At 35.2% G+C, this 9,573-nt stretch overlaps 1 protein-coding gene across 1 annotated transcript in view; it reads right to left on the bottom strand.

Moving 5' to 3' along the window:
- Window positions 1-2,158: 2,158 nt before the first annotated feature.
- Window positions 2,159-9,573, bottom strand: part of WDR60 (WD repeat domain 60) — a 31,840-nt gene continuing 24,425 nt past the window's right edge. The window contains exons 19-25 of the mRNA XM_014944869.1: window positions 8,715-8,776; window positions 7,607-7,658; window positions 6,424-6,484; window positions 6,003-6,093; window positions 5,456-5,587; window positions 3,681-3,904; window positions 2,159-2,556 (exon numbers count right to left, since the gene is read on the bottom strand). Of these exons, the coding sequence (XP_014800355.1) occupies window positions 2,385-2,556; window positions 3,681-3,904; window positions 5,456-5,587; window positions 6,003-6,093; window positions 6,424-6,484; window positions 7,607-7,658; window positions 8,715-8,776 (794 nt within the window). The 3' untranslated portion in view covers window positions 2,159-2,384. The remainder of the gene's footprint in view (window positions 2,557-3,680; window positions 3,905-5,455; window positions 5,588-6,002; window positions 6,094-6,423; window positions 6,485-7,606; window positions 7,659-8,714; window positions 8,777-9,573) is intronic.

Genomic DNA, 9,573 nt, shown 5'->3' with positions numbered 1-9,573 from the left:
AGCCACCATGCTCCCGAATCCTTTAACACGCCTTAACTAAATGACAGCTATGATTAATTAAGGCAAAATTGCATTGGGTAGGATGGTCACCTTCAGTACAATTAAAAAGAAATGTTCTGGTACAAAAGAAGAATCTTGCTATCCCCGTTCTCCCAAGCTCTACTGCAAATACAGGCTGACAGGTTAATAAAAGCATTTCTAAACAGTTTTAAGGAATCAGACATCTGATTCAAGAATTCTGTTCCTCAGTTAACTTATTATTCAGCTACTGAAAACTTCATTTTCCCATCTGTGAGATGACAAAATCCAATGAAAACAGTACTAATATTTATGTTCTAAATAGAAAAGGCTTTCAAAGCACATTCATAAAGTGGAAAATAAAAGCAGAAGTTTATCCAAAACTTTCTGGCATTTCGCATATTTAAAAATTTTCAGCCTTGCTGCCAGGATTTGCTGGCTTAAGAGCAAGAGGTTATATTTTATAAAAGTTATTAATATGGGTGGATAGTGATCCAACTTTTATATCATTCGAATGGTAAATTTCTATTATATGGGTCAGTTAATTTTAACTACAGTTCATTCTGTTACGAATATGGATTCCAAAATTGCCCACAGGTGGAAAAAAAATATAACTGGTGCTATTTTAAATGTTTTATGACAGTAGTGTTTACCTCCTATATAAATATCATTCAGTAGGATACGTGTGCATATGCACCCATATCAGAGCTACCAGTAAAAATTATATGGATACAAAAATAATTTGGAATTAACAGTGGACTTTTTTCTTTTATATAGAGGATCATGTCATTGCTTATGAAACATGAGCAAAATCCAATACCTTATGTTACAGTTTCGATGTGCAGAAGTGGCTGCAGTAAGAAAATTCAGGACGGTAAGTCCTGAAAGTGATGAAACTATGACAAGTAAGAGATTTCATTCAGAAGACTAGTCTAATTTCAAAGCTTAATTTTTCTTAAATTGGGGAGTGATTGAGTGGTGGGGTGTGTGTGTGTATGCGCCTCTGAGAGGGAAAGAGATCTGCAGCAGTTTTTTTACTATGGCTCTCAGAAGCAATGCTCTGCTACCTTATTGCAAAAAAGTACTTGCCATTTGTTCTTTATCTGAATTACTAGAGCTATTCTACTTTAACTTGTAGTGTATATTACTAATGATAGCGAAAATGGTCTTGTATCCCTCCAAGAGTTCATCAGGCTCTCTGAGATTGCAGCCCCTGCTTTTGAGGCAAGGGGAACGTGCCATGGACTACAACAAATTCATTCCTGAAGTGGTGTACGTTGTTTATATAAGGCACTCATCTCATTTTTTACTGCTGTGACTTGGCACCATCATGTGGCCACTTTGAGTTTGCTCAATTTAAGTAACAATTTGCACAGAAAAATGTTTGCAATAAATTAATTAGAATTTACAAATTGTTTCAGTCTACCTTAGAAGGAGACGGTACATATCTCAAATACATGTTCACTAAATTCTGAACACATTGTCTTGCAATTGTCCTTTTGTTCCCTGAGTCTGTGCTCCTTTAATCATGGTTTTCCTCACAATCTTTGAATCAGAAGTTGTTTAGCTACAAAAGTTAGACATTTTCTGTGTTGGTCTTGGTCCAAACTTTACCAATAGCATATAAAAATTAGGATAATATTATAGACAACTAGCCTATTCCTCACTACAAGAGCTTTGGGAATGATTTGCAGGATTAAACAGGAGCCTATTTTCTGTTTTACATCAGAAAACCAGAAGGATTTAGAATTTCAGTAAATCTCACAAGCGTATTGTTTAGATAGTTTGATCCAAACACGTAGTGTACATCTCAGGACAGCTCGAGTCAGTCAGGTATTCCTTCTGCAAAGTTTCAGGGTCAAAATCAGATGTAAGTTATCATGTGATGTAATTTTGTATTCTGATGTGTTTGCATACTGTTTTTAAGTGGATATAAGAAAGTTTTACCAAGTGTTAGTGTTTAAAAGGCTCAGAGGTCGAAGTCTCCATACATTTAAGGTTGCTTACAGAGGCACAGCTTCATGCTCAGCAGACAAAGGGCTGCTATCATTTACTTCAGAGCAGAATAATGAGAAACAGCAGCTTAATTTATAGTAATATATTTTCAATATTTTTGTGAAAATATATACATCTGGAATATTCAATAATGAAATACAGTTCATCATCTTTTTGAGTACAATAATGCTAAATTTGGTTCTGCCATTTTTGTGATAAAATATATGGTTCCAGATGAAATACTGTACTGATACTCTTTAAAATATATACAAGTTATATACAAATACAAAATTACATTATAAAACTTCTAATTGCAGCCAAAAATAATCTAAATATTTTACAACAATTTGTACAGCCAAAGAGGCGCAGTTCTAAAAAGACTGCAATAAAAGCAAATGTAGTTTTTCTGACTCCTCCGGCTGAGGCAATGCCCACTTCTTCTTCACATACTGGATGTCTATCTGTCCGCAGTCTTTGGCCAGTGCAATCCCTAACAATCCATTTGCTTTTTCTGGTTCTCCCAGCAGAGTCATAGTCACAACACTGAAATCAAAAGAATGGGTGAGTAATTTTAATCAAAGCAAAATTAATAGAAAATGGTGTTTTCAAATGTGTTTTTAGCAGGTTACTTATAGGTAACTAAATGATTCCTTTTTTCTGCTCATCACAGTGTAACGGTCCTCACTATTTCAAGTCCCAGAATGTTCTTTAGCTTTTTACCAATTGCAATAATTTAATATAAACATAACATAATTTCTTCCCCTGTTCACAGATTTCTAATCATGACTTAAAAATTATTTCAAGCTCATAAAAATGAACTATTTTAATGCTATTTTCCAGTACTTCGTAGCAATTTAAAAAATTATATTATTTTTTCCCCAAACTAGCAGCACTTTGCTATAGTTTACAAGGCAACAAGGAAAACTTTTAGTTAGAGGGACATTCAGCAAGACTAACTTAAGCTTAGGGAAACAGAGTCTCCCTGTAGGGCTCCCATCAGGGAGGAAAGAGAATCCTCAAGGCTATTATTCAGACAGGCTCAATTAAACTGCTCCTCTGTATCAATCTACAGGATGCCCAGATCTCCACACTGTCAACAGGAACAGTATCGACAGTCTTGGTGAATACGTGCTAGCCAAAAATATTCTTGTTTGCTTTGTGACAATGAACATAATATGTTTCTTTATATTGGTAACCATACTATATATAGTCATTTAAAAATGTTGTCCAACATATCTTGCCTATTTTAGGGGGTTGATTCTGATCCAGCAAATCTGTCTTTGACCTTAAGCAGTCCAATAATTTTAGTGGGAACAGATTTTTTTTCTCTTCATATAAACAGCAACTGCTCCATGTACAGACATCTGTTCTAACTGATAACAACATATCTGATTTTGATTTATACTAACATTATTTCTTCTTTATCAGATCGTATGAAATCATAAGTAAATAAGATAAACTAAAATTTAGCTTGCTATAGTCTCTTTCCACACCTCCAACAGTTTAAAAATACAGCTAGAAAAGGCAATTCTAGTGAAGATTTCAAGTCAGGCAAAAAAACCCCCATCCAAACTCTAATCATGTAGATTAGAGTATCATCATCATGTATCATCGATGTAGATGATAATAATGTTAATATTTTGTTAAAAATAATGTAATATACTTACTTCTCTGCTGGAATGGTCTGCTTTGCCACAGGCAGCAAATCATTTTCCAGAAGATCCCAAATATAAATATTAGATGATGCATCCAGGACAAAAAACACAGCGGGTCTTGTTAAAGCCCACTGCAGGGCAATAATTGGCTGGCCATTTGTGCTGTCGTTCCACTGCATGAGGGGATATTCCGATGTCATCTGATGTAATCTAATACTTCCATCTGAACAGCCAACCTATATCATAGTCAAAAAGAACAAACTTCCTGGGACCAAACCAAACTAAGCAGCACAAAAATTGCAATTCAATTCCTGAGAATATCAGATATATTTAGCTGACTCAAGTGGCGTATCTCTGTCACGGACTATCCAGATTTCAACTTTTAATGTAAATTTTAGTTCAAAAGCAGTACCTCTGTACTGAACATATTAGGGATCTAATCCACTAATCCTGGGATGAAGTCCCAATTTCCTGTTTTAAAAGAAGTTCTCAGACTATCAGTTTCACTAATACTATGATCCACCACAACTTGACAGTAGTCTGAACTGGCGCGAGGTCAGGGCCTAGAGATTGGTTCAGGTGGCTACTTAGTGACTCTGAACTGGCGCGAGGTCAGGGCCTAGAGACCGGTTCACGTGGCTACTTAGTGACATGTAATCTGTAAAACCAAGAATAGCTTTCAGAAGGACAGGCTTTGCTTAACAGTATAATGATATTAAACTGATTCATAATGAACTGCTAAATCCAAAGACAGACAGATGTCACTGCTTCCAGATATTTTGTTATAACCTTCGTCTTTCCCAGTATAGCATTTCTAAGTTTGCTCTAATTCAGGTACAAAAGAAACTACTCTATGTAAACGGAAAAGAACTTATTCTTACTACTCCGGGCCATCTCTACATCAGGAAGACTTCATGGAATGTTCAAATTATGACAACTTTTTACACTGACTTTGGAAATTGTGCTTACATTTTAAAGGACTCTGCAGATACAACCTTGTAGAAGTCAGTATCCCTCCAAATAAATGGATTTGGGAAAAAGGTAAGAACATCCACACTGGTAAAAGAAAGTTCTGAGTGTGCAGTAGTGACTCAAACTACGTACATTGTAGCCAAACACATCCATTTTATACCTTAGGCAATCCCAATGGAGTGATGGAAATCATGGCAAATTTAGAAAGAAGGCATTTTTAAGAGAGGATAAGCAGATGGAAAATCCAAAGCTATATTCAACTTGCATTGAATAAACTTTCACAAGGGAGACACATAAAACCAGGGGGTGTGTCAATAAGAACTGCTGGGGGCAGGTTTGACCACACCTGACCACACTGTGCACTGCCAGGCAGACCCCAGGGTGTGCCTGATGCAGAGAGGAAAGGAAAGCAGGGAATGCCCAGAGCTGCCCCACAGACCTTTATTCCACATAAATACAGATATTTTGTCTTCAAAATGGTTATGTCACTACAAGAGGTATGATAAGACTGAGAAACAGCTGAGGCTTCATTAAAAGCAGAAGACCTGCTCGCAATGAATTTGCAGTAAAAAAACAACGAATATGTTACAAGGCTGAAGTGAGATTGCCATTTGTTTCTGTGAGCCAGATGGTCCATCTTCTACATAAGCAAAGTTCAAACACCAGGACATAAGATTTGTTGTCACCCTTCACGGCAGATTGGAATCAGTGAGGTAAATCAACCATCACATCTAGTTAAATATGTCAAATTAGAATTTCTCCCTCAGCAGGTAATTCAAAAATGAAACTTGTATTATATGAAAATGTTTTCATACCAGAAATAGTGGCTTTCCAAAAGGGAAGAAGTCAATTGCATTGATGCTTATAGATCTCAGTCCGCTTTCCTGAGGTCTGAATAGCTTTGGAAGAACTTTTAAGTCATGTCTTGTACCATGGCCCACCAGGCCCTACAAATAATATAAAGAAAATGAATTAAACAAAAGAAAACAAAATTTACATTATCAAGAAAAAGTTAAGAAAATGAATTAAACAAAAGAAAACAAAATTTACATTATCAATATTACACAAAAAAGTTAAACAAGAACTTTTAAATCATGTCTTGTACCATGGCCCACCAGGCCCTACAAATAATATAAAGAAAATGAATTAAACAAAAGAAAACAAAATTTACATTATCAAGAAAAAGTTAATTCACAGAGCTGCTACCTTAGAAGATCCTTAATAGCTAAAAAATTTTAATCGCTAACAGATTGTAATAATAGTCTCAAATTATAAACTTTATATACAGTCTACTGGTAAAATTCCAAGTGGCGCAACTTCCAAAATAAAAAGCAACGAGACAAATTTCAGCACATTACTCACAATGTTTGTTCCAACAATGAAATGATTAGAAGACTGAAATTTAATAGTCAGTGTCTGGGGCATTCTCTGGCGCACATCCTTTGGGAAAAGGCTAGGAAAACATAAAGATAAAACATGACATAAATATAGGATGCTATCTCCTAAAGCTATGCAAGCACATAAACTCTTGATAGGGAAAAGGCTAGGAAAACATAAAGATAAAAGATGACATAAATACAGAACGTTGTCTCCTAAAGCTATGCAAGTACATACAGAAACTCTTGATCTAAAATGTCTATGACTAACTGTATATTAAAAGAAATCCAAGCAACTAAAGAAAATATTGTTAAATATATCTTGCATAACAGTAAATGAATGAAGGAGAGAAAAAATAATCTTTGTGAGATATATGTGTAAAATCTAAATACTCCTGCTTTCTTACCTGTTATTCAATTCCATAGTAGAGCTATGTACTAACTTCACTTTCCCTCCTGGAATTAAACCTAAAATTACATAAAATAATTATTTAAACTGATTTAAGCACTTTGCATTAAAAAAGTGCTATTATCAAAGCTAATAGTTCAGAATTCAAATCTGAAGAGGTGTAATCTTTGACATGAATCAAAGAAAGAGGATAGAGAAAGGGAAAAATGATTATACATTTGTTTTATTTTTACAGGATGATATAAGGAGGATATAAGATCCTGTAATATCAATTTATAAAACCCAATTCTATGAACAGTGAAAATGCATGTTACGTCACTTGGATCTTTGACAATAAATTATAGTAATGAGAGACTATAATAATGCAGAATAACATAAATAATTCAAATCCTTCAAACACAAGAATATTTGGAAGACAAAAAAAATGATTGCTGGTGGCAGTAAAACTATTTCAACACACAACTACAGCTTTAAAATGTCCCTCTCCACGGACATAATACCCAGCTTTAGCAGCTAAAGCTCCTAAATTAGAAAATTGACCAAAAATTCTATTTTGTTAGAATTACTTCATTTTTTATACCTGTATTTTAAAATGTATCCAGATTTTAATCACAGTCCTTTCCAATTAGCTAAGTATGTAAGTCTACATTTGTTCAAAGAACAGAAAATGTAATTTTCTTCATTCACATAACTCAAGAAGAGCTGAAAGGACTTTGTTCTTCACTTTTTTCACATAAACTTTTTTCTTATACCAAATTAAGTACCTTTCCCAAAAGAGACAATTTTCAAAATTTTAAATATTGGCAACAAGAAAGGCATTAAAACAGATTGGTTAAAACTAAAAAAGAACAGGAGGACTGAGAAGGACATAAAATCTCATATTCCTTGAAAAAAAGCTGTTGGGGACACAGAAATCTGCTTTAAGAAATGTGGTTGTCTGTGATGGCAATTACCAAATGAGCAATTAGCAGATGAGACTCAGACAGCAGTGAAAATAAGCCTCATGATACCTAACCAATAACGCCAAATATCAAATATATGTCCTATTCAGAATGAATCTTTTCCTCAGTAATTTTGCTGCCTTCTAAACTATTTTTGTCATCACTGACTCTTCCTCTCTCTTTAACTTCATAATCTCAAAATTCAAGCACTTTATTCTACCTCTAATATAAAGTACTCACCTAAATCAGTTTGTGAACCAGCTAAATCCACTTTTTGTAATTCAACAACTACCTGAAAAGTCAATATTTAACATTAATAAGCAATAAATCCTTACCAGACTTTAACATTTTTTAACTAGTTGTAATAAGGTATGACATAACTCTAAAGGAGCATTTAGATAGGTAGGTCTAACATTACAATGATTACAGGTAGGTTCTCTACTCCCTCTCAATGTCTGCAATGCTAAAAATAGCTTTGCATGCCTGCTGGAAAGCAGAATAGGAGAAGCTACATTCAACAGTTAATCAGTAATTGGCATCTTATTAAGTTTGGTGGGTCACAAAAAAGACCACCCTAAACACCCAAAATAAATTTCCTGTGCTTGTTGGTATTCATGAAATAGAAAGGCTAGATCATTTGGCCTGAATCTGTTGCTACTAAAGTTACTTAGAGCTTTAAGGGACTTAACTAGTGATACAGAAAGGAAATACTTTTATCCCCTTAGTATTCACTGAGCCACTCAGTTCCTCAAGCCAAGATGAATTCAGATGTAAACAACAGGTTCAGCAGCTGGGCCAAAGCTGCATCAGAAAATGACTGAAAAAATCTGATAGAAAGAAGATTTGTCAGGACAGCAATGAAGAGCAACAGCCCTGGTTCTTACCTGACTGTCATATTTTAGGCAGAGTAATCTTATCTACAGATTTTCACATTTTGCCTGTTGAACATTTATTTTATATAAATTATGAATGTCATTTCTCACATACATTCAGTATAGTCTCTGACACCACTGTGATTCAAATAAAATAAAATAGGTGGGTGAAAGAGGACTGAGGTCTATTATTCAGTTAATAAAAATATGTTAACATATTCCCATGAAGCAAACTACTGATTGCCTGTTTTCATGAATTCACAGACCTGTTAATAGTTTTGCCTAAGGATAACATCATCACGTTAGGGGCTGAGGTCAAAAATTTTGAGGAGAATTCCAACAGAATGGCTAGTGTTGCTGTACTTCTCAGGGAGAAAATGCTCATCAGAAATCCCAGATTTGGGTTGCTATATTTGAAGAAGTATTTTGTTACTCCAACCCATGATACTCTCTCTTTTTATACATATATTACTCACCCACATATTGAGGATTCCATTTTCATCCATTGAAGCTATCTGAAATGGAGAGCCTGACACTTCTATGGAAGGAATAGTAACAATTTATATTTGCACACTATCAAAGTGTGCATCAATATCAAATATCAAAGGATTTGATACAATATCAAAGGATTTGAAACATCTCCTAGGTTAACACATTCCCTGAAACTCCTACGATCTCCAGCTGCATAAAAAGGGAAAGTGCCCCAATTCTACCACAGATGAAAAAGTCATGAAACTTTCTTTACTGAGAGGGTGGTCAAACACTGGAAACACTGGCTTCCTAGAGAGTTGGTCGATGTCCCAAGCCTGGCAGTGTTTAAGAGGCATTTGGGACAATGCCTCTTAAATTGGTCAGCCCTGAAGTCCTAGCTGGACTAGAAGACACAATGCCTCTTAAATTGGTCAGCCCTGAAGCTGACCTAGTCCTAGCTGGACTAGATGGTCATTGTAGGTCCCTTCCAACTGAAATAATCCATTCTATATCTCTGTCTATTCTAGTTCATTCCATTTGTCCTACCAGGAAGGCAGATGATTTCTGCCCAACTGAAATAATCCATTCTATATCTCTGTGTCCTACCAGGAAGGCAGATGATTTCTGTCTGCATCTTTTAAAATACCTGGATTCTGCATGGACTTTGGAACAGAACATAAAGTGCAATAGGTGAAATCTTGTAAAACTTGCAATAGGCAGCACATTTCTTTGGGCTGTGGATTTCAAAGTGGAAGTTTGCAATGGAAGTAATAATGACTCCTCCAGCACATTGCCTAAGAATTTGGGGGCATGAGGATTAAAGTTTCCTTCAAATGTTGGTCATGAAAAATTAGGCCAAAGGCA

The sequence above is a fragment of the Calidris pugnax genome, unplaced genomic scaffold (genome assembly GCF_001431845.1).
Source record: "Calidris pugnax isolate Ruff unplaced genomic scaffold, ASM143184v1 scaffold54, whole genome shotgun sequence".
Taxonomy (NCBI): Eukaryota; Metazoa; Chordata; class Aves; order Charadriiformes; family Scolopacidae; genus Calidris; species Calidris pugnax.
This window is presented reverse-complemented; position numbering and strand designations above follow the sequence as displayed.